The 24,094-nt window shown below is 50.4% G+C and overlaps 1 protein-coding gene across 1 annotated transcript; it reads left to right on the top strand.

Annotated features, from left to right (window-relative positions):
- Positions 1-304: 304 nt before the first annotated feature.
- On the top strand, positions 305-24,094 carry RXRG (retinoid X receptor gamma). The gene is made up of 10 exons (XM_063406977.1): positions 305-763; positions 10,762-11,021; positions 14,055-14,199; positions 14,814-14,993; positions 17,729-17,889; positions 19,986-20,115; positions 20,755-20,887; positions 21,614-21,705; positions 21,994-22,099; positions 22,793-24,094. The coding sequence occupies exons 1-10, from the start codon at positions 715-717 to the stop codon at positions 22,938-22,940; spliced, it is 1,404 nt and encodes a 467-aa protein (XP_063263047.1). The 5' UTR covers positions 305-714; the 3' UTR covers positions 22,941-24,094.

Genomic DNA, 24,094 nt, shown 5'->3' with positions numbered 1-24,094 from the left:
CTTTTGGTGCGGTTTGCGTGGCTTTTGTACTCCCTTGAGCGGGGCTGGGGATGAAGTTGAGCTCTGCTATCCCCGGGAAGGTCCCGCTCCTCCTCAGCCTTGCATCTCCCAGGGGTGACCGCACTCCAGCACCACAGGGCCGGGAAGTGATTTCGGGAGCGCAGCTGAGGCGTGTTCTGGTGTGGGATGCGAGTGTGGATGTGGAACTCGTCCTGGCGAGGGCTGGCCCTGTGCCCGCCCACGGCCACCTCCGCACGGCCGGAGCCGCTGTAACCAGCACACCGCGCGGGGCTGCGCCGCTGGAAAGGCGAAGCAGACCCTCCCTCCCCGCCATGCTCCTCCCCTGAGGAACTTAACCTCTCCCGCTGCTCCCGATTCCCGATCCACAGCGGGGCCGCCGTGCATTGCTTGGCGTCCCAGCCGGGCGATTATGCTCGCGGGCCGGTGCGCCGGGGGCCCGCGGGGAGCCGAGCGGGCGGAGCGCGGGAGCCGCCGCTGAGACGGGAGAAGCAGAGGATGGCTCAGCCCGGGCGGCAGCTGCCGGAGCGGGGATGAGCCCCGGGCAGCAGGCGGCTGCCCCGGCACCCTCCGAGAGCCCCCGCTCCTGCAGAGCCATGCCCCGACCCCGGCGGGCTGCGCTGCGCTCCGGGCAGCTTTGAAGTTTAGAGGAGGCGGTCGTGTTGAGAAAGGCGAGCGATGAACTGAAGATTAAACATGTATGGGAATTATCCTCACTTCATTAAGTTTCCTGCGGGCTTTGGCAGTAAGTATTTTACTTGCGTTTGCGATCTCTGCCTTCTGGGTTAGGTGGAGGAACTGATCCCACAGTGGCGGCAGGGGGGTGTAAAGGGAATTTAAAAACGCCTTTAACCTAGCTCGGATGTGGCTGTAACCTACAGTGCCCGTGTGCTTGTGATGGAAGCTGTCCTGTGGTTTTATGTGCTCTGAACTTCTGCACAGCCACACCAGGCTGCCTGAAATTTTGCAGGCTTGGGTCAAACCGCTCTGCTTTGAAGTTTAGCGCATCATTCGGGAGATGCACGTTTGTGTCTGTGTGTGGTGGCTTGAATCTCTTCATTGTAAGAACAGGATCAAACCAAGCAACCATCTTTCCGATTTAATTTTTATTAAGTTTCCGGGGGGAAGAAATTACTTTTCAAACATAAAACACGCCCCGAGAAAATCTTACGAGGGCAGTTTCCTTGCCCTGTGGGGCTGTCTCCTGCCCCTGTGACACGGATGCCACCGTAATCGTGTGAGGCTGTGTCAGATTAGCCGAGGCAGGCTGCCCGGGGACACAGCGGAGGGCTGGGGCTGTGACACCCCTGTGCCCGCCGCCGTGAGCCGGCCCTGGCTGCAGGAGCCGCAGCTGCTCTTGGGGGATGGACTCTGCAATTACTGGCGCTTTATTTTTTATCTGAAGTTATGCCCCTTGCCCTGGCACGGGGGATGTGTGAGGAGAATGGGTTGAGGAGATGAGGGTTGCAGTGCTTGGCTGCGAGGGGCTGGGAGCACCCACCTATGGAGTACTGATGGAAACTAAAGTGCATGCATGTGCAAGGTCTTAGTGCCTCTGGAAAACTCCTTAAGCTATTCCCAGCCCTTCAAGGTGGGTAAATACCTCCAGGATTCGCTCTGGAGGCGCCCAGGCTGTGTATATCAGCCTGTTATTTCTCTGCTGGAGGAGCAGTTCGTGCAGACATCGGATTGCACATGGGATGTTTCCACAATGTGTGCATTTTTTTAATCACTTTTTTTCACCCAATGCTCACCTCTGGTAATTCTCCAACTCCAGAAAAGTCATTGGTATTGCATCAAGTTACCCTCAGGTTTCACAAGCGCTCAGCTTTCCAAAATACCTTTTTAGGCTGTTTCTGCAGAAAAGGGATGACTCGCTGGGAGAATCTGTTGCTCACTGGTGTTTTTAAAGACCCAGCAAAGACAAGCTGAACTATTTCTTATTGCTGCAGCAAGAACAAATCAATGAAAGTGTTATTTGTGTTTAATTTATTTCTATTACAAATTTGCAATGAACCAAAAGAAAAGTGACATTCAAGCTGATCTTCATAGGGGCTAGGCAGAGATCCCTGTAGGGAAAAGGGTCACAGCACTCAGCAGAGCCTTTGGGAGATTTCTATGAGAGGAAATTGGTAATAGGAGCAGAGGGATTTCTGTTCCACCAATAAAGGCAAAAGGACTGTTCTCCAACAGTTTGGTATATTGAGAGTTTAACTTCCATTTAAAGTATTAAACTGGTATTTTAACCTGTTTCCAACTTGGTATTAGAAACAGAGGTGTTTTCCCTATGTGAATGCCTGACAGAGATGCAAAAGCATTGGCCAAGTTTTGTTTGGGATGCTTTAAAACAGCCCCTCTCTCCTGTCCTGAGCTCCCCGGCTGGAGTTTGCCACGCTTCCCTCAAAGCCAGAGGGCTCCTGTGTCCCTGAGGCAGCTTGGGGACGTGGCAGCTCCCTCTGCTCGGGTGGCTGTGTCTGCACAGGGGCATTTCTGGCTGGCTGAGAAAGCAGTGGCTGTTTGGTCAGACAGCTTTAGGGTCTGTGGGCTGTGCGAGAGGGCAGCCAGGCTTTGGGGGAGGAGAGGTCGTGGTGACCACGGATGGAAGGGATCTGCCACTGCCTTGGGTCGGTCCTCACCACAAAGCCTGTGCAGGCAGCGTGCATCTCCACCAGGCCCATGATGTGTTTGTGGCGTTTAACTGCTTCCCCATCCTCTGAAAAAGCCGCAAAACTCTTCCTGGATGTGCATCGGGGGAACATCAGGATGCCAGGGCAGTGTCCACACTGAGCTGTCAGCTTGTAGCATTCATGGCACTGTGTTGCTGGAGGGCAAAATTAAGGTGATGCAGGTTCTGCTCTTCAGCGTGTCTAGATCTTTTTGCGTTCAGATTTCCTTCAGCTCTGAAATTCTGGGCTTCAATTTCAGCATAATGGAAAAAAAAAGTCTACAGTTGGAACCCTGGAAGCTGAGAATTTTAGGATGAATGAATGGAAGAAATTTAATCCCGGCTCTAACAAGAGAAAAGAAGATAAGGAACCCACAGTCTACTTGCTGTCTTTTTCTTTGCTTTCAGGTAGCTGTTACACCTGCTTTACCTTAATTTTATCTGCATTCAGGTTAGAAATAAGGTACATGTTTTCAATGGTGTGTGTAACACCCACTTTGATCTTAAACACCTGAATAGCACCACCAGATTTGTCTGAGAAAGTACATCCACAACCTGGTCACGTGCACATGATTTGTGATGAGAAAAGGTGTCACAGATGGGTTTGTAGAACTGCAGGGAAAATGCTCAAATGAGTCACCCTTAGACTATGAGACCCTTGCTAAGGCTGGACTACAGGAGCAAAGAAAGGGCTTAAAAATGTGGTTTTATTCCCCAGAAGGATGCATTTCACTCAAAGCCCAGCTCCCAGCGCAAGGAAAGATGCTGTGCTGGCTGTCCCCTCTCTCTGACTCTCTGGCACCGTTGGTTGGGGACAAGAGCTAACTTGGCTCCTCCACAAAGTCTCTTTTATTAGTACTCATGTAACTTGGCCTGCAGCCACACCACCTCCGGCTGCAATCTTGTCAGCTCTCCCAAGCAAAGCAGGGTTAGGCCAGGTCGTTTGGGGGATAGGGAGAGGAAAACCCAGATTGTGCCTGGAGCGGCTCTGCTGCCTGCCTGGCACCTTTTTCCATGGTCCCAGGTTTTGTGACCTGCAGGGTGGTATTTTCCCTGGATGTCATGGCTTGCTGTGTGCATTCCTATAATTGTGGATGTGAGGATGGAAAAGAGCCCTTTGACCCAGCAAAGGTGTGAGAAAATCCAATGACTGGGCAACTCTGGCATCCAGGAAAATGAAATGTTCATTTCAAAAATGAACTTTTAAATTTTGTGAAAATTTTTCATTTAAAGCAGGAGACAATTGCCTGGGGCAACCACAAGTCCTGCGGTCAGTGGGATCCATTCTCCCAGGGACCTGTAGCCTCTCCACAATTTCAAAGGCAACTGTAGGAATTTTTGCATGTTTTATCCTGGTGGCTGCTGGCCAAGTGGGAAATCTGATCAAACAATAACAGAAAAACCCTTCAGGCCTCAAATTCAACAACTTTTTCCTTTGTTTTTTGGAGATGAGGAACTTTATCCAACTCTTGCATGTTACTGTGGTCACCAGGGAGATGTGATACCTTGTTAGGGTGAGTAAATCTGGCTTGCAGTTCTTTTTTAATTACTTGATGTGTAGTTGCTGAAGGAGTCTTTCCCTGGTGCAGGCTCAGCAGCAGATGCTATTTTGAGGTCTTGGCCTGATTTGACTGAAATTGGACAGTGGGTCAATAGCTTAGTATGTCCAAGGACATTTGGACACACACTCAGCTTCCTGTGGCCAGGTTTTGGATGGCCCCTGTTTGCCAGGGAGGCACAGGAGCATTAGCAGAGAAGAGAGGAAGCAGCTCTTCCCACCACCTGCAGAGCTGAGGGAAACTTTCTGCCGCCCTGTATAGGTCCCTCTTGGAGAAACCCCTGCTCCCATATGTGCCCCTACAGCTCCTGGAAGTTTTGCTCCTTGTTTTTAGTGCTCAGGGAAGGCTGCATTATTTATTGACTTGGAGTTGAGCAGGAAGATAGAAACACAGAGGTTACTGGATGTTAAAAGCAAGGCAAACCCACTATCCTTTCTGTGGGATATTGGCATGGCAGTTTGTACTGTCTGTGGGAATCTGCTTGGGCAGTTAAAAATATCACCAGAAAGGGAAGAGTTTTTTGGTTCATCTTCTGTGTATTAGGCAAAAACAACTTCTGCAGTCATAGCAGCAAAACGTTGCTTGGTTCCAGTTATTGTAGGTATCCTGCTACAGAACTGCAGGCAGTTTCAGGAGTGTTTCCCACAGGTATTTCCCTTTCAAGGTCGTCCCCAAGGACGAGCTGTTTGCCAGGCTGCACCTCCCACGCACACTCGTGCTCCTCTCCCGAATTCAGCTCTTCTCTGCCTGTCTCTTCCCACTTCTCGGTGCTTTCTGATCTGCAGAGGATGAAGTATCTGCAAAGTCATGTGTCAGGCAAGGCAACTCACACCTTTAAATGTTTGTGCCACTGCAATGAACCTTTTCTCTGAAGCCTTGAGAGCATAAGTGTTTTTCATTATTTGTTGACTTCCAGCTTTTGATTCTCTCTGATATTAAAAAGGAATCTGTGAATGTTGAGAGTGTCATCATCTCTAGGCTTGCCAGGGATCTTCAAGGATTGTTTTAGGCCTTAGCTGAGGTCAGACCCCGGTGTTGAACGTGGGTATTTCTCTCAAGGCTTTGCTGGCTGTTAGGGGTGAAGTGGCATTAACCAAAACAAACTCTCAGCCTGTGGTGGTTAAGCAGAGTGTGTGTGTAGTGCTTGGATGTTTCTGGTCTCTGCATTTTGCTTCTTCTTCCTGCTCAGATGTAACTGCTGAAGCTAATGTTTGCTGCCATTATTTGTGTGCAAATCAAGACAGTTTTACTGGTTGCAGCCTGGTTCCTTCTCCTCCCACTGCCTTCACCAAGGTGTTTGGGGTCACTTGTGCCCTCTTGCAAAAGAGAAGTCTTTGTTTCCTTGCCTTCCTCAGCCTTACCTGTGAAGTGCTTGGAGCACAGAGGTGCAGCCAAAGTGCCTTTATCAAGCTCACATTGGTTCAGATTCACTGTGTTAGCCCAGACCTGGCTGTTTGGCATTGGTGTGGTGGACCTGGAGCTTTTGTGCTCTGCAGGTGCATCTCTTGGACGCCTACCATCAGCTGTGATTTAGATGGTGTTCTTCTACTCCTGATTTATGAGGCTATTCATGCAAGTTTCCTATCCCTGGGTTAGGATTTTGCTTAAGTGAAGATGAAACACAGTTGGAAGTTGAGTATCAAAGCTTTGTGTGCTTGCTCAGCTTCAGTAGCCGGTGGGTGAAGGTAATGCTGGTGCTTGTGTCCTCAAGGGCAGTATTTTCAAAATGCAGAGAACTGAGTGTTTCTTGGGGTCTTTCTTTATTATTTTTCCTAATGTCAGCAGAGATGCCTAAGCTGACATTGGTTATGATCCTTATTCCAAATGCTGAAGCAACAGTAGGGACACGGTATCTGTGTGTGCGCACTTCCAGCTGCTCCCTGCCTCAAACAATGCTGTGATTTCCAGAGCCAGTTTGAAACAGTGAAGCACCTAGAAGCAAGTTCTTTCTTCTTAAGGTTTGCAACATTCAAAGAGAAGGCTGGGGTGTGTTTCTGTGTGTTTCTGTTCAAGGCAGCTTGTGGAGAGTTGATGGAGGCACCGGGTTCTCTGGGTGGTGTATGTTTGCAGCAGAGATAGTGAAAAATCCACACAATCCTTCTGTCCTCTCTTCCCCTGCTCCTCCAGGAGAGGAATAGATAGAAAATCAAGCTTCCCTGAACTTGGACAGGGACCTACCTGTCCACACACTCATGTGGAGAAGGGAAACAGGGAAGAAGGACAAACAGCCCCACCTGTGGATCAGAAACAAGCCCGTGGTGAATGCGGAGTGGGTGGCGAAAAGCAGCAGCGAGCCCTGTGCTCGATGCAGGTCCCAGCTGGCCTTCCCCAGCTGGCGAGGGGACGTGGCCGGCGTGGTTGGTGCCCGTGCTTGGGGTGTCCCCAGCCCCGCTGTCACCTCGCATTACCCACTGGACACCCTGCAGGCCTGTGGAAATGTCACCTGTGCCCGGTGCAGGCGGGAGCGGCCGCCTGTGCCTGGCCTGCAGGACTGAGTCCTGTCTCCCCAGCCCACCCTGCTCCATCCCAGAGCTGCTCCCCTGCTACAGGGCAGCTCCTCTCCAGCCCTGTCCCACTGCCATTTGCCTGTCCCCCAAATGATGGGAGAAAATACCTCAAGTAAAGCCGTTCCATCCTGGTGAACCCAGGACCTCCCTGGGTTCTGCAGGGAGATGTGGGACACACAGCATCAGTATTTTCTTGCAAATCATTTAATCTAATTATTTTCTTTCAAATCTTGGCCGTTTGCACAGTCCAAACCTCCCTGGCTTCTCTTTCCCTGGTTTCAAACTGAAGCAAGTTTGAGCGTATTCAGCTGGGCGAATAATTAACCCCAGGGTCAAGGATGCTTTGGCATGGCTCTCCCTGCACACCTTTCAGCCATGAAAATTGTTCCTCTCACAGGCTGATAGTCTGCTAACAGTCATTTCTTATATCCCTCTCGGGGCACTCCAGCCTGAAAATGAGAGGCTGAGAGGAGGATTTTCCCCAGGTGCAGGAGAATGCATTTCTGCTCCCCTGGGGATTGACTTAGCAGAGTTATCCCAGACAGGGCCTGGAAGTCAAAGTTTTTTGTTGTTTGTGGGCTTTTTGTTGTTGTTGTAGAGCTTTTCTAAATGGGGGCTTTGTTCCAATTTGTAACAGATGCATAAAGTTGTCATTTGGTAAGTGGAAAGTTAACACTGCTGGATTTGACCAAAGGGTTTGTCAGAGCCTTGGCAGGACAGTGTGGCCAGGCACTGTAGAAACAAGCACGTTAACTCTGGTTTGTGTCATCAGACCCTGGCAAAGCCTGGCTTTACACGTCTGTGCTCTCCAGCAGGTATTTTCATTTATCCATCCATCTCCACCAGCAAACACTCCCTTGTGCATTCCCTCTTCCTCTTTGGTATCTCTCTGCTGGGATAACAGAGGTGCACACCCTCTAGGTTCCCTGGTTTTGACCTTTGATCCCATCCTGGGGTCTGGGGGATTCCCCTGGGCACAGCCCTGAAACATTTTCCCCTTGGCTGGGGCAGGAGCCCAGCGTGGGGCTTGCACTGGCCAGCAGCCTCCTGGTGTGAAAGCCTCCTCTGGGTCCTTATGGAACTCAGAGCCTCTCCAGTGCAGAACCTGAGCAGTGACAGCGTTTCTGTAAGGCATAAAAGCAAACAGTTAACTCTCCTGGGTGTCTTTTCTTATTGGTTTAAATCTTCTGTGTGATACTTTCAAAATATGCCCTTTTCTGTGTTAATGGAAAGGGATGAAGAATCATTCTTCTGCTCAGCTGCTGGTGTGATAGATCTCTGCCCAATATCCCCTGCAATGACTTATTTTCCAAGCTGAGGAATCCTCAAAGGCAATGTTGTTTACCTAGTTATTTAAAGAGGCGTAAAAGCAAATTCTTTCTAGCTCTGTGCTACAGATGCTGGGGAGGACTGTGTGTGTTATGGTACCACAGGTGATGAAAAATGCATTTGCTGTTCTCTGAAGCTGATAATGGCCCGAGTCAGGATGGCCCTTTTAAGCCCCAAAAAACATCAGAGGTGCCTGTGTGAGCTGCGTGCTTGCTTAGGTAAGGGAGGGGTCCGGGCAAACAGCACATCTTCTGCCCAGTGCTGAAGGCACTCTCTCCCTGGGATGAAGGACTTGAGAACCCATTCCAAGGCAGGGGTTTTGCTGTCTGCAAACAGAAAGCAGGCTGTGTGTCTCCCTGATGGAGGCAGGGGGATGTGGGGTGACTCTGTGGCAGCAGGCAGGAGCCCTGGCCCTGCCTCCAGACCGCCTCGCTGCCTCCGAGGCTTCTGCTGTTGTCATTGAGCTGGCTTCCTCTTGCTGCACATCGCTTTCCCACTGGGAGAATTGATCCAAAAAGCCAGAGCAAGAATTGACAAAGACCTTTTCTCCCCCTCCCTCTGCAGAATTAAGTCTGAAGTGGGTTGATAACGGCGGATCGAGTCCTCCTTGACTCTGACAAATGTCTTTAATGTTATTCAGCAAGCTGACCTTTTCCCGTCTTTATTGTGCATCTTCCCTTTGAATCAGATTTGATTGTTACTTCAGGTAGAATAACAAACACTGTCACGTAAATAACTTTGCAATAATGTTAAAAGGAGGAAAAAAACCACAAAGAAACAAAACACCGAAGCGCTGCCTTACTTGCAAATGCAGTGGGAGAACGTATCCTCTGTGCCAGCCGTGAAAAACCAACTGTGTGACCTTCCCACACAACATCTTTGCCTTGCTTCTCCTGGGAATGATCTCCTGTGTTGAAAAACCAAAAGAGAAATAATGATTCACAGAAATGTTAATGACAGCTAATGCTAACTAGGGCTGGTAAATTCTAAGGGAGGGAGAAAAGGTCATGTAAATCCTTAAAATGCACCTAGACACACGACCCATCGGGTCTAGTGGGCATTTGATGCCTAGATACTCTCTGAATATTTGTGACTAGTCTTACAGAACACAGTATTTAGGCCTTGGTTGAGCTGTTCAGCCTTAAAGTCTGCCCTGAAGTGGCAGGGATCAGTTATATTGTTTTTTCTACACCGCCTCTTTCTCAGCAGGGTTCGGGGGCAGACTGATCTCATGGGGCTATGTGAGGCTCAGCTTGGTGATGGGCACTGCAGCTCTTCAGTGTGGAGGGAGGAAACCCTCTGTCCTTGTAGCTGTGAGAGTGCCCTGGCACATCTGTGCGCCCCAGGCCTCTGCTCCGATTTGTACAAATGAGAAAAAAATAAAGGACAAATTGTTTTGTGGCTGCCTTGTCCTGAAACTTGCATTGCCAGCGTGTCATGAGCCATTCCTGTGTTGCTCCAGCTCCTGTGGAAGATGCTGGCATCCAGCTTTGAGAGTGAGCATGGGAAATGGTACCATAGAGACACATACGGGTGGGAAGGGGGAAAACTAAGCTCTGGGAGCGCAAGGCCAGAGGCATCTCAAGGAGCAGAGGTGCTTCACAAGACATGTGGAACCTTCAGAGCCAGCTGGTGGGAATTTCAGGGTTTCAGAAGCGTGCTGTCTCTGGGGCTGGCTTGGACAAAGGAAATGGGACCTCAGGGAAGAGTTCAGAAGAAACCAGCCTGAGGCAGGCAGGCAGTGGTTCCTCCTCCAAGTCTGCCAAGGCGCTGGAGCGGAAAAGGAATATTCCATTATTAAGCATTATCATTTGTCTTGGTTTGGAAAGACAGGTATCTGTCAGGGAAAACTGGAGTTTCCCTTGGAGTGGAGAATGTAAAACTCCCTCCCTCCAAAATATTACAATTTTGCAATTAGGATCTTTCAGGCAAAAATATGGGAACAGGAATAACAGTTCTTTACTAGGAATATTAAAAATACAAATGCAGTAGTACAAAAAAACAAACAAGCAAACAAACAAAAGTCGTAGAAAACCCTGACAGAGTCAGAGATACTCTGTTGTCAGGGTGTTGGAAGCAGTGCAAATAAGTCTTCCTGGAGTAGGAGATGTTGTTCTGTGGAGTAGAGATGATCCTGTTGAAAAAAGGGTCCAGTGCTGGCGAGATGGGTCCGGTCTTCCCCCGAGAATCCAGTGGAAAACAGGCTGCTTGGTGTTCCAACATCTCTGTTTTTATCTTGGTAGAAATGGCTGGCTCCTCCCTCACTGGGTGGAGCATCTCCCAATGGCATGATGTAATGTGTCATGTCACTGGTGAGCCTTAATGGCCCACTAACAGAAGATACCCCCTCAGAGGGTGAAGAGTGGTGGAAGAGATAAGAAACACTGCCCCACCTGGTTTAAAGAGCTACAAGAGATAAAGAAAAAAAAACAAAACAACTTCTCCCCACCCGGTTTCAACAGATGAAATAGAACACACATTTTTTGGTTACATAACCCAAGACACATCCCATTAAGTTTTGTTGCCGTCCATAACTCATTCTCCTGTACTACAACCAACATTCTGTTCTTTTCCCTTTACAGCATGATTTGCTGGTTGTTTCTGGGGCTGGGCTGGCATTTCCAGCTGACACGGCCGGTGTCCGTACGCTCCGTGCGCTTCACCTCTCTGCTTCTCCCCGCAGATTCCCCGGTGCACGCCGGCTCCCCGTCCGTGAGCCTGTCCTCCGGCCTTTCCGCGGGGAACCCGGTGGAGGGGCCCCACGGCTACCTGGAGCCCCCCGCCGGCGCCTCGCGGGCGCTGCCGTCGCCCATGAACGCCGTCGGCTCCGCCGTGAGCGCCCTGGGCTCGCCCTACAGGGTCATCACCTCCTCCCTGGGCTCGCACCCCGTGGCTCTGTCCTCGGCCCCCGGCATGAATTTCGTGGCGCACGCCAGCCCGCAGGTGGGGATGTGCAGGCGTTCTTCTCTGCAGCTCGTCCAGGATGTAAATCCCAAAACCTGAGGGAGGGGGTTGGCTCGTGGGGAGGCCACCCAGGGAGCTCAGCTGTAAAGGACATTTTCTAGCATGTGAATCTGCATAAATCACAGACAGAGACCACATCAGTTTTAAAATATCCTACAGGGTAAGGGAAGAGAGCTAATCTCCAGCTTTGTTCTCACTGTGGGTGCAGTCTAGCTGCCCTCCACTGTGTCTGTTGCAGTGTGTAATTACTGTACATGGAAACAGGCAGGATAGCCAAGGGCTGCAGCACGTGAAACATTGCCCTTCCTCCTGCAAAAGCATATCTGCTTCGTTTCATTATCTGGGGAGGAGACACTTTCCAGGGAGAGACAAATGTTAATGCTAAATGCCAGCCACCTACTGTGTTGCATAAAAACTTGGCCTGAAGCAAAAGGAAGCACTCCCTTCCCTACTGCCCGTGCTTACGTGGGGGCTGAGGTTTCCCCTTCAGACAGGGGGGACCCCCACGTGTCAGGGCTGGGAGCCTTCCAGGGTGGCTCTGTGGGATGGAGACACACTGCTCCAAAAGCCTGGCACCACCTCCTGCGTTTCTGGTGGCAGTGAGGAATTTTGACAGAGAGCTGAAATGTTCTGGGAGTCCAGATCTAAGTGAAAATTCTGCCTCTTATGAGCAAGATTTGGTGTTTTATTAGTGGGACCTGAAGGTAGGAAGTGCTCAGAAGCCTTGTGGCTCCTGCTGAGGAAAAAGCAAGGAGATGGTCCCCGAGCCCTCTCTGCCCCATACTCTGCTGCTACTCCTTGGAATGCCTGAAGCTCTTCTTATTGCTTGGAAGGCTGGGAGAGGATGCTATGGAGAGGCCCCTGAAGAGCTCTGAAAGAGGATGAAGTTTGGCTTACTTTTCTCCAGCATCTCCAACTCCTGCGTGGGCCCCAGCTTCAGCAGTGGGAATGCTGGAGGATCCCTCTTCCCCTTGCACCACCCAGCTGTTCCCCGTGGATCTGGTGGTATTTGTGCCCATGACATCAAGGACAGGATGGTTGGACAGGAAATGGTGGCACTGTTGGCTGGTTGGAAGCCTTTCCTTTGGGATTGGGGATGCTCTGGGATGTGGTTTCCCCAGCCTGGGCGCCGTGCCAAGTTCCCAGATCCGAGGAGAGGGTTCCATTTGTGTTGCCTCTAATGCAAGGAGACAGCTGGGCCCTGGGGATTCAGCAGGGAGGCAGCTAATGGATTTGGGTTCAAGCAGTTGTCCCAGATATCATACATGATTGCACTTAACCTGCAGGAGTCAAGCTCTGAGGACACTGATGGCTAAAACTGCCCTGTGTGTCCCCCTCCCTTATACCCTCTCTCCCTTTTATTGTTTCAAAGTGCAGACAGGGAGGAAGAAAATGTGGTACCTGAGTTCTGAGTAACATTTTAAACCATGAAAAGTTCCTTCCGGCCCAGCATTTTGCCAAGATGATGGACACTTGTTGGGAAGAAGGGGCTTATTTCTCCTTTCCTTGGCCTGGATTTTGAAGCATAAGGATTTACAGTTGCCAGTGCCTGGTTCGAGTCTCTGCTGGGGAGATCGAACCTCTGTTCCTCTGGGCAATTTTGACCATTACACTTGGTATTTTCTAGTGGAGCAAAACAACTTGGCTCCTGATTTTTGCTGGATAATTTTTATTTTCCATGTTATTACAAGTGTTGAAGCTTTGAAAATGAATGGACAGCAGTGAGGGAAGATGAGAACAGGCTTCATGGTTTTATTTTTCCAATGACAGGTCCAAAAATTCCAGTAGGATGAACCCTTATTCTTTACTGAAATTTAGTGTGGAAATTACCACTTCTTCTGTGGGAAATGTGAAGTTTCTTGGAGCAAATGGAGAACTTTCAGCAACATGCATGAAGTCTACTGTTTTAAATGTTACAGAGATTGGATTGAAGGCTCGAGCTGGATCTTCATCCAAACCCTTGTCTTTTATCCCTGCTTCTGCCTTCTTGCAGGGAAGAAGAATTTGGGCTGATAAACTGGCATGACTGTTCCAAACAAACTCAGGGGTGGAACAAACATCCACAGCCCTCAACCCACAACAGTGGGGAAGGTGATTTGATGGTGGGCTTGGAGAGACATTGGTCTGCACAGACAGCTTTTGACAAGATGTGCTCAATGGCCCTTAATCCTCCCTGCCCTGCCCAACATGGCTCCAAAGCAAACAGCAATAAAACGAAGCCCTGGGCAACATCAGGCTTTGGTCTCTAATCGATGTGGGTTTGTAACCTTTAACTTCAGCAGCCACGAGCAGCTCCTGGGGATCTCAGCTGGGGGCTCTGCGTCCTTTGCCTGCATCTCACAGCCCCTGATTTTTAGATGCTCAGCCTGATGCCTCTTTTTTTTAATTATTTTTTAAATTTATAATCTGGTAACCCCAAATCTGCCACCTGTGATAGCATTTGGGAACGTAAGTCCCAGAGAGTCACCAACTGGCCATATTTTCACATGTACATGCAGCTATTGTGAGTCAGGGAAGCTAACCCACTAAATTTTATTTAATCTTTTTATTTTAAACACCATTACAGCTCCCCTAGCCGTGCAGCAGTGCAGGTCTGATTGTAACAAATCACCTGGCTGCAAAGATCTTCTTCACTGAGCTGTTAGTGCTTGTGGCTGGCAGCAGCCAGCCATCAGCATCCTCTAATGAAGCAGGCAGGATCCCACCAGCTCACGGCTTGGAGGCTGTAACTGAGCAGCTGAGGTTACTGCCTGCCCTTTTCCAGCTCTGCTCAGCCCTGGCTTTGGTTACAACACCAGGCAATATCTGCTTTAGTGCCTGCCTGAACCCCTCCTGCTGGATTCAGCAGAGGATGTCTGCCTGCCCAAGGCAGCCCCCTGGACTTGCTGGGGATAAGCTTGTGGGCCCAACCCAGCAGGAGCAGCAAGGGAAGGGTCAGCTCCATTTGGGGATGGTTTCATTGAGATGTGAGTGTCTCCCCTCTAACCTGTCTTGTGGCTTCTGCTTCTGCAGCTCAATGTCCTGAACAATGTCAGCAGCTCGGAGGATGTCAAGCCCTTGCCGGGTCTCCCGGGGATGGGGAACATGAATTATCCATCCACAAGTCCAGGATCCCTAGCCAAACACATCTGTGCCATCTGTGGGGACAGGTCCTCAGGTAGGAGGTTTTCTTTCTTGGGGAAGGCTTTGTGCAGTGAGAACTCTCCTGGTGCTCTGAACCAAGGCTTGTGCAGCACTGAACAGCGTGGAGGCTCGCTGGGGCCATATATACATACATTGTAAGATCCTGGCTGGGTCTGGCTGTCTGTATTGCAGATTAGTGCCCAAAAATGAGCAAACCTAAACGCTGTGCTCTTCTCCCTTGTGTGTATAATCTTATTTTACCTTCCATCCCTGTTTATGCTGGTAAATCTGTCAAAATCTCTGTGCTCCCATTCACCTGTGCTTTGTGTTAGCTGCGTTCTGGCTGTCTGTCAGACAAAACTTTTGTCTGGGTTTTGTCTCGTACCCCAGTGAGCCTTGCAAACCCTCTCCATGCCAGTGCACCCCGTTCTGCAGCTGAGATGCTCCACATCATTCCCCTGGCCTGCAGCCCCTCCTTACCCCGGGAGAAGAGTGCTCCTGTGGTTTGACTGCTGCTGGTCGCTGTTGCTGCCAAGACTCCCTGGAGCCCTGCAGCCAGCTTTTCCCACCTTCGGGTTTGCTTTGAGCTCCCCAGGCTGGCAGGAAGGGCAGATACCTGCCTGCCCAGCGCTGCCCTTGCCTCCCCAGGGAAGCACTACGGGGTGTACAGCTGTGAGGGCTGCAAAGGCTTCTTCAAGAGGACGATCCGCAAGGATCTGATCTACACCTGCCGGGATAACAAGGACTGCCTCATAGACAAGCGCCAGCGCAACCGCTGCCAGTACTGCCGCTACCAGAAGTGCCTCGCCATGGGGATGAAGAGGGAAGGTAGGGCTGCTGGAAGCAGTGGGACTGGGGAGATTTCCCTTCATTCATTAGGATAAATCAGGCTCTTGGTGACCCTCCGAGGCTGGTGAGTTCCAAAAACCCACACTGAGAACATCAGGTTTTTTTATCTCGCTACGCAGAGGAAATGAGAATCGTAGTTTCGGCTGGAAAGGTCTTTAAAGAACAAGTCGAACCATTGGCCCAGCAATGCAGTTTCCCCCACTAAACCCTGTCCCTGACTGCCACATCTACCTGTCCTTTAAATACCTCTGGGATGGTGGCTCAGCCACCTCCCTGAGCAGCCTGACCCCATGTTTGACAACCCCTTCTGTGAAGAATTTTTTCCTCATGAGGGGGGCTAATAAGGGAAGAGACTGATGGGGGAACTGTTACAATGTATTTTTCTGCTCACCTAAACACAAACGCCCGTGGGTATTGAAGCTTTTAACTGATTTTAACCCAAACTTGCCTCTAGTTAGTGACCCTTAATGTCTTGGACCCCTTGGAAACCTGTAAACCTCTGCTGGGGACAGCACCCAGCAGTGAGGGGTCCTGCTGCCTTCTTGTCTCCTGTGTGAAGAGCAGCTTCCTTTTTTTGTTTTTGATTTGCTGACTTCATTTGTCACCACCTAATTCTTGTACTGTAGGATAAGGGTGAATGATTTATTTCTATCTCTTATTTTGTACTTCTCTGTCATTTCCACTCTTAGCCTCACCTGCTGAGCTGGATTGTCTCCCAAATTATACTAACAGATGCGAGATCAGGAAGTGACAACCAACACAGCATTTAAGCTCATGTTTTCTAAGATAAAGTGATGGAGCTGCCCTCAGGGTTGAATGCTGGCAGGCAGTGTAGCTGTCCCTTTTGGAGGCCATGCTGTTCCCCTGTGGAACATGCAGACTGCTCCCTGTGCAGGAGCTCGGGGCAGAGCCCAGGGATGCAGCTCTAGCACTGGGCATGAGCTGATCTCGTCCTGTAGCATCACCAAAGCTGTGCTGCCTCAAGCTCCTAGGCCAGCAGGGGACTGCAAAATGCCAGGCCGGAATCAAAAACTCAATCCCAGGCACAGCAGCTCCCTCCTCCAGCCAGGTGCAAAGTGGTTCAGAGGACCAGGGTGTTAACACAACTTCCTTTTTGCAGAGAGTGAAAATTTAAACCCCAGGATCCTGTGGGAGTTTGGCTGCAGCAATCAGGGTCTTTCTGGGAGCTGCAGAAACTGGGGACAGAGTGCAGCTTGAGCTCAGGGGCTGAGTGATGGGACTGGTATTTCCTTGCCGTGTCCTCTCTTCCAGTAAGATTTTGGTGACTTCAGAAACAAGGCTTTTCCTGTCCATTACTCTGAGGAGGACAAATGTTCCCCCCAATCCATCTCCTTGGGTGCTGCCACTTCTCCCCAGCAGTGAACTAACCAAATGTAATGCCTGCTGTTCACTTCTTTTCTTGAGCAGGATTGCTGTATTTCCCCTTGGGATTTCTCCCCCCCCAAAAAAAGTGAACCCAGGACTTCTGTTGCACACAAGGGTTGGAATACAAGAGACACGGGTCCTACACTGACCTGTCTTACACACAGCAGCCCTGGGAGTTAAAAACTGAGCTTTGGAGAGGTCATGATTCTGTGCCTTCACTCAGGAGCTGTCAATGATTCTAAGAAGACAATTTTTTTGGTTATGTAGCGTAAAATTATAGATTTTTGATATTGTTGTCATACTGGAGATAGAGTTGGTGAGACAAAATATTGGTAAATTGTGGGGGAGTTTTTTTGTTTCTTGAGGCAAAGATTTCTAATGATATTTTTACAAGTAGCTATTTTGGAAAACATACAGAGAGGGGAGAAGGGAGTGAAGGTGTTGGGGTGCTGATGTAGAAGGAACTTTCTAGTGGGGAGGATTATGATGAGAGGTGGTAGAGGGAGAGGGCAGGTAGAGGGAGAGGATGAGGCAGGGCTGGGCCAGACTGGGTGGGATTTTGCTCAGGAAGGAGACAAGCAGCGTGTGTGGATGAATCCAGCTGGGGTTTGGGACTGTCTAGCCCTGCTGCTGGATGTTTTGATTGCCGTGGGATTGTTGAAAGCATACTGGGACTGTTGGAAGCATGCTGAGAGCACAAAAAACCTGTATGTGAGTGCTGGCTCCCTCCTGCCTCCTCCAGCACCTCGTGACAGCCGAGCCCAGGCTGCCACCTGGAGGTATCCACTCCTCCTCCCTCTGTTCTGGAGCTTCACACTTTGGAAGTGACAATCTTCTGTCTGATTTGGAGGCTGGTGGTCTGCAGCAACCTCAGAGTTCTTGGTGTGGGAATATTAAAACAGCAGTTTTAATGGGTGTGCATCTAAAACACCCATTTATTTTCTGTTCTCTTCCTCCTGAGGGGACTGCTCATCCCCTCTGTGGGGACCCCCTGTGTGGGTCCTTGTGGGAATTTGGGGGTTTTGGGGGGTTTTGGGGGAGGGATTTTAGGGCGATTTGGGGGAAATATAGGGAGGGAACTGGGGAAAGTTGGGAAGGGATTTTGGGGGGGATTTTGAGGAAATTTGGGAATGGATTTTGGGGGGATTAGGGGAAATATTGGGGAGGGAGTTTGGGAGCACTTGGGGAAATTTGGGGAGGGATTTTGGGGATATTTTGGGGAAATTTGGGAAGGGATTTTGAGGAAACTTGGGAATGGATGTTGGGGGCACTTGGGGAAATATGTTGAGTGTTGCTGTGGGCGCAGGGAGCCGTGTGTGTGTCCCCAGCTGTGCAGGAGGAGCGGCAGCGGAGCAGGGAGCGCAGCGAGAGCGAGGCCGAGCCCTCGAGCAGCGGCAGCGAGGACATGCCCGTGGAGAGGATCCTGGAGGCTGAGCTGGCCGTGGAGCCCAAAACGGAGGCGTACAGCGATGTGGGCACGGAGAGCTCGGTGAGGGCCACTGCCATCGCCTGCAGCCAGAGATGAGCGGCCGTGAGCAGGCAAACCCCCTGTAAAATTCCATTCAAATTCCTCCCTAAATTCCTCCAAAAATTCCCCCTCAAAATCCCCCCTCAAATCCACTCGAGTTCACCCAAACATCTCCCCCCAAAACTTCCGCAGGAAACGCCCTGAAATTCCACAAGAAAACCGCCACAACATTCCACCAAAACCCTCCACAAATTCCATCAAAACTCCCCCACCAAATTCCATAGGAAACCTCCCCAAATCCCCTCAAAATTCCACAGGAGATCCCCCCAAGTTCTCCCCCAAATCCCTCCCTAAATCCCTTGAATTCCCCCCAAATTGCCTTGCAAGTCACTTCCCAGGCTTCCCCAATTCCCTCTTCAAATTCTGCCCAATTCCCTCCCCAAATTTCCCCCAAATCCCCCCAAAATCCATTCCCAAGTTTTCCCCAAATCCCCCCAAAATCCCTTCCCAAGTTTCCCCAAAATATCCCCAAAATCTCTCCCCAAATTTCCCCAAAATATCCCCAAAATCCCTCCCCAAATTTCCTCAAATGCCCCCCAAATCTCTGCCCCATATTCCCCCTAATCCCCTCAAAATCTCTTCCCAAATTTCCCCAGTTCCCTCCCTACATTTTCCCAAAATCCCCCTAAAATGCCTTTCCAAAAATCCCACAAACCCCCCAAAATTCCCACAGGGACCCTCCATCCTGGAGAGAACCCTCTCCAAATTGACCCCAAAATTCCCACAAATTTTCCCCAAACCCCCCCAATACCCACACAGACTTTCACGACCCGGGATTTTGCTCCACACCACAGAAAAATCACCAGCAGTACTAAAAAACAGCCTGTATGTTATGTTCCAAGATTTTTGGTTGTTTGTTGTTTTGTTTTGTTTGTTTGCGGTGGGGTTTTTTTGTTTGGTTTTGGTTTTGGTGGTTTTTTGTTTGGTTTGTTTTTTGGGTTTTTTTGTGGTTTTTTGTGGTTTTTTGGGGGGTGTTTTTGGTTGGTTGGGTTTTTTTTGGTTTTTTTTTTTTGGTTGTGGTTTTTGTTTGTTTGTTTGTTTGTTTGTTTGTTTGTTTTTTGGGGTTTTTTGGTTTTTGTTTTTTTTTTTTTTCCCAAGTCTTCTTTAGTTTCAATGAGCAGACAGATGCTAGAGAGTCTGAGCCTTGTGCTGGCTTTCACACATGAACACTTCTGGTCTGCCCCTGTGACCAAGACCAGGGTGGAGCTGAACACAGCAGGTTTGCTGCTGTGGTTTTTACTGGTTTGGATAAAACTGCTGCTCATCCCTGCTCAGGGGCTGCTCCCTGGCTTTTGGATATGCCCTGGGGAGCAGGATTACAGCCAGCCACGAGGGACTTGCTTTGCAGAGGACACCTTGCAAACAGAAAAGTCTAGCAACCAGCTTGATGCCTTAGGATTTTAGCTTCTATACTTTTCAAATCCTGTACTGCTTTAGTGTATAACTCTGAACTCCATATTGAGCATTAGCTACTGTCTTCACATTTTGGTGAGACAAAACAATCCCTCCAGGCCTGAAACTCAAGGACACCTCACTGTCTCAGGCCCCGAGAAATGTAAACAACAATGAACTGGGGGAGCAAACTGGGGGTATGTGACTCCATTACCTGAAGCTGTAACTGTAGGATTAACCCCTGATATGTAAATGGACCAAACTTGTAATGGTCTAAAAAACTCCTGACCATCTTGGGTGCAGCCCCTCTGGGAGGCTTCTGACTGCCCAAGGTGTACCTATTGAAGGTCTTTAATAAATATCCACTTTTACTCTTAATTTCATCTAGCCTCTGTTCTAGGTGGCCACTCCACAGCATCAAGCTGACTTGGCTGGCTGCAGAGGGGGTGGTAGTAACAAATATCTGCTCTTCCCAACAGCCAGAGGATATTGGCACCCTCTTCCAACCCAGCTGAGATTATTGGCAGTTTGCGTGTTGGACTCGTGGCATTGAGTATCATTAACACGGTACCATGTGCAGAGCAGGTTGCGATTATCAAAGTTTTTCCACTGATGAATTCTCCTCTTTCCCTCTGCTCTTTTCCTTTTGATACCCTCTCTGTTAGACAAACGACCCTGTCACCAACATCTGCCATGCTGCTGACAAGCAGCTCTTCACGCTCGTCGAGTGGGCCAAGCGCATCCCCCACTTCTCCGACCTGACACTGGAAGACCAAGTCATTCTCCTCCGGGCAGGTAGTGTCCCCCACCCCTGGCTGTCCCAGGGCAGGTGGTGTCACCCCCACCCGTGGCTGTCCCTGCTGCCCCTGTCCCTTCTCTGGGCTGTGTGCTTCTCTGGATGGTGACTGTGCAGTCCTGAGCCAATCCATTCCTGCACCTCACGTCCTGAGACAAGATGAGAGGCTGGCAGAGGTTGTGGATGCGGCAATAGAATCTGTTGTTTGTAAAGGGATTGCAGTTGCTAGGAATATGTTTCTTAGGGAGAAAACATGGAATACTTGCCCCCTTTCTTTTTTGTCATTTTTAAAAATTCTTTTCCCGTTGAGCCAATTTCTGCTCCTTGCTAGCTGCTGGTCATAGAATTTTAGAATATCCTGAGTTGGAAGGAACCTGCAAAGATCATCAAAGCCCAACTCCTGGCCCTGCCCAGAACAATCCCAAGAATCACACCATGTAACTGAGAGCATTTTCCAAATATTTCCAAGGGAAAGGCCACCCCTTGCAGTGTTGGCAAGGGGTGCAGCTGGCACCTGGGGTGCCAACCCTCCTCTGAGTTCGGTCTAAAGCCAGCAGGGAGAAGCCAGCTCTGCTGCTCCGTGTGGGACTGATTTTTGGCTGGGATGCCTCACGTGTCCTACACTCCTGTGCTTGCAGGCTGGAACGAGCTGCTCATTGCCTCTTTCTCCCATCGCTCCGTGTCGGTCCAGGACGGGATCCTGCTGGCCACGGGGCTGCACGTGCACCGCAGCAGTGCCCACAGTGCTGGCGTGGGCTCCATCTTCGACAGGTACCTGTGGCTGCCAGCCCCCAACAGGGGTGGCCAGGCTGGCTCTGCCTTCCCCTCTGAATGGGAAACGTGTCCTGAAGGAGAATGGGAGCAAACCCTTTGTGGTTTGGGGCAGAAGGAGCTTGGAATGAGCAGGGGATGTTGGACGGGCTTAAAAACCAGGGATAGGATAAAAACACAGTGGGGAGGGATTTGCAGCTGCTGAAGCAGATGTTGGGTTGGGTGTGCAGGGGGAGGAATGCTCCTCTCTCACGAGTTTGATGTATCTGTATCTAGGCCTCATATTGCTCACCAAGAGCTTCAGATGGCACAGCCTTAGACCCCAAATTTCTTGTGTAACAACTGCACTGTCCCTGCCATGCCTGCTCCCTGCCTGGCAGGACACTGCCTCACCACTCTTTACACACCTGGCATGTGCAAGGACAGCGCCCATGTTTTGCACTTACACAGTAAAAAGTGGAGAAAACCCATGTGGTTTTCCTCAAGTGAGTGCAAATTGTGAGTGCTGCGTGCTGAACAAAGTGAGAACAGGAGCAAATTTGATGCTCAGGTCCCTGGATGTTTCTGATGCACTTGCACAGCAGTGGTGTGGGGCATGGCTGTGCCTCAAAGATGCCTCTCTTCCTGCAGAGAGGAATTGAGGGTATTCCCAGTGCCTGTCCCAGAGGCTTTTCAGGGAATAAACTGGTCTCTGATTGTCTGCTCACCCGTGTCCCCCACACGCAGGGTTCTGACAGAGCTGGTGTCCAAAATGAAAGACATGCAGATGGATAAGTCAGAGCTGGGGTGCCTGCGAGCCATTGTCCTGTTTAACCCAGGTGAGTGTGGGGCTGGGGACAGCCCCAGGTGACAAGCACTCCCTCTGGGCCACAGCAGCTCACTGAGGGAGCGTCAGGGTGGCACACAGATGTCATGCTTTGGGTTGGAAGGTTCCTCGAGGATCGTGTCATTCCAGCCCCCCTGCAATGGGCAGGGACACCTCTCAGTAGAGCAGGATGTGTCCCAGGCCCTGGATACAGGATTAAAGAGGGCGTGAGTCCTGCACACTGTGGAGAGACCCCCTCTGCAGAGATTCTTTCCCCACGTGTATTTTCTCCCTTGCCCAGATGCCAAGGGTTTGTCCAGCCCCTCAGAAGTGGAATCCCTGAGGGAGAAGGTCTATGCCACGCTGGAAGCCTACACGAAGCAGAAGTACCCCGAGCAGCCAGGGCGGTGAGTGCGAGGCAGCGCGATGTGCAGAGAGGACACCGGGGCTGTGCTGGCTCTGCCCGGTGCCCAAATCCCGAGCCTTTAGCGTGCCGCCGAGATGGGATTTTGCTGCTTTCCAATCCAATCCTACCCTCTGCTGGCCGAGCTCTCGAAGCGCCGCTGCCGGGTCGGTCCCCCCCGCTGCCCGCAGCATCTTCTGCTGGTTTTGGCTCTCGCTGGCCCCACGGACGCTGCGAGCGGGCTGCGGGCAGGGGCAGCAGGGAACAGGCTCCGGCTGCGCCCCTCCAGCTGCTCCTCCAAACGGGAGGCAGCGACTGGCACTGAGGGGATGCACACCCTCTCGGAGCCTGGGGATTTTTTGGAAGACAGATTTAAACGGTACCATGGAGATGTAAGTCTTGCAAGGTGTTAAGATGTTTCAGTCTTGGTAGGAGAATCTGGATGTATATGATGTATATCCTTTTTTCCCCTTTTTTTATTCTTCAAAGTTTTAAAAATGTCAAATTCTATTTTGGGAAGGCACATATGCCCTCCACAGGAGGCAACAAATTATTATCTTGAAAGCTTAAGGGAATCTAAGTCTGAGAAAGCCCCAAAGCATTTTTGGGGGAGAATTTGGGCTGGTGCAGGCTTGGAGAATAGGTGGGAGAGGGCAGCCAGTGCCTCCCGTGTGCCTCTGACGCTGCTCTTCCCCAGGTTTGCCAAGCTCCTCCTGCGCCTGCCGGCGCTGAGGTCCATCGGGCTCAAGTGCCTGGAGCACCTCTTCTTCTTCAAGCTGATTGGAGACACCCCCATCGACACCTTCCTCATGGAGATGCTGGAGACACCCCTGCAGGTCACCTGAGGGTGTGGCCCTGTCTGGCTGACCCTGCCCCCCGTGCCCCTGCACAGCCTCCTGCCCCTCTGCTCTGAGCCTGGGAGAGCTCCAGAGACGTCCTTGGCCCTCCTCTCCCCCTCGGTGGGATTGTCGTGGTTTTGTACAGCTGTAAATCACCCCCTCGAACCCTCCCTGGCCTGTCTGGGGGGGTGTCACAGATCCTCTACCCAGCTAACCATCCCCCTGCCCCCCTGTACAGATAATTGCTTTAAATTATTTTTTCATTCTCAATAAAAGTCAACAAAACAAAACAAATGATGTGAGTGAGGCGCTGATTTGAGCTAGCAGAGCAGTGTTCTCTTTGCTGCAGTCACAAGTCCAGCTTGGGATGGGGCTGAGGGTCCCTCCTGACACCCTTGGGCAGCCCAAATCAGGGCAGGAATGTCACTTGGGATATCACTGCTTGTGCTGATGGACACAGTCCTCTGGCTGAGAGGAGACAGGGATTGCTTCTTGTTTCTGCTAGGGAGAGACCTAGAGAAACTTGCTGCTGTGAATCAAAACATTTCATTCCACCACCTTAAAAAGAAACCCTTGGACTCTTAAAATTCTTTGGAGTTTTAAAGTAATATTAAAAGTAAGTTTTTAATGTGTGAGGGGGTGGTTGGTTGGTATCGGCTGGTTGATTCGGTTTTTTTTTTTTTTTTTTTTTTCTTCTTTTCTGACCTAGTCTGACCGCTGACAAAAGAACAAAAGTGTTTTATTTTGGTGCAGGTGGACTATTTTGGAATGGCGCAGACCTTGTGTGCTCATGGATAACTTTCCATTTTCCTGAAGCTTCATGAGTCCTGTTCTTTTTGGTTTTTCCCCTCCGTATTTTTGCTCTGGATACAGGTTCACGAACCCCAAATTTGCAATCTCACACTTCCACGAGTGAAACTTGCAGGGAAGGAAAGAACAGGACACTCTAACAAACCATCCTCAAAGGCCTGCCTGGTGCTTCCCCTGCTCCAGGAGCACCACTGGAGCTCCCGTTGCACCCGAGCTAACCAGAGTCAAACGAGTTAAAGACATTAATTTGTTCAATATGCGGCGCTTATCCTGGTGGGAAAATGTCCTCCCAGGAACCCAGCGAAACTGTCTGCATTATTATTCATAAAACAGGTGTAGTGTTAAGTGAT

This window comes from Prinia subflava, chromosome 10, assembly GCF_021018805.1.
Source record: "Prinia subflava isolate CZ2003 ecotype Zambia chromosome 10, Cam_Psub_1.2, whole genome shotgun sequence".
NCBI classification, from domain to species: Eukaryota; Metazoa; Chordata; class Aves; order Passeriformes; family Cisticolidae; genus Prinia; species Prinia subflava.
Note: the sequence above shows the minus strand (reverse complement) of the source record. Positions and strands in the feature narration are given on the sequence as shown.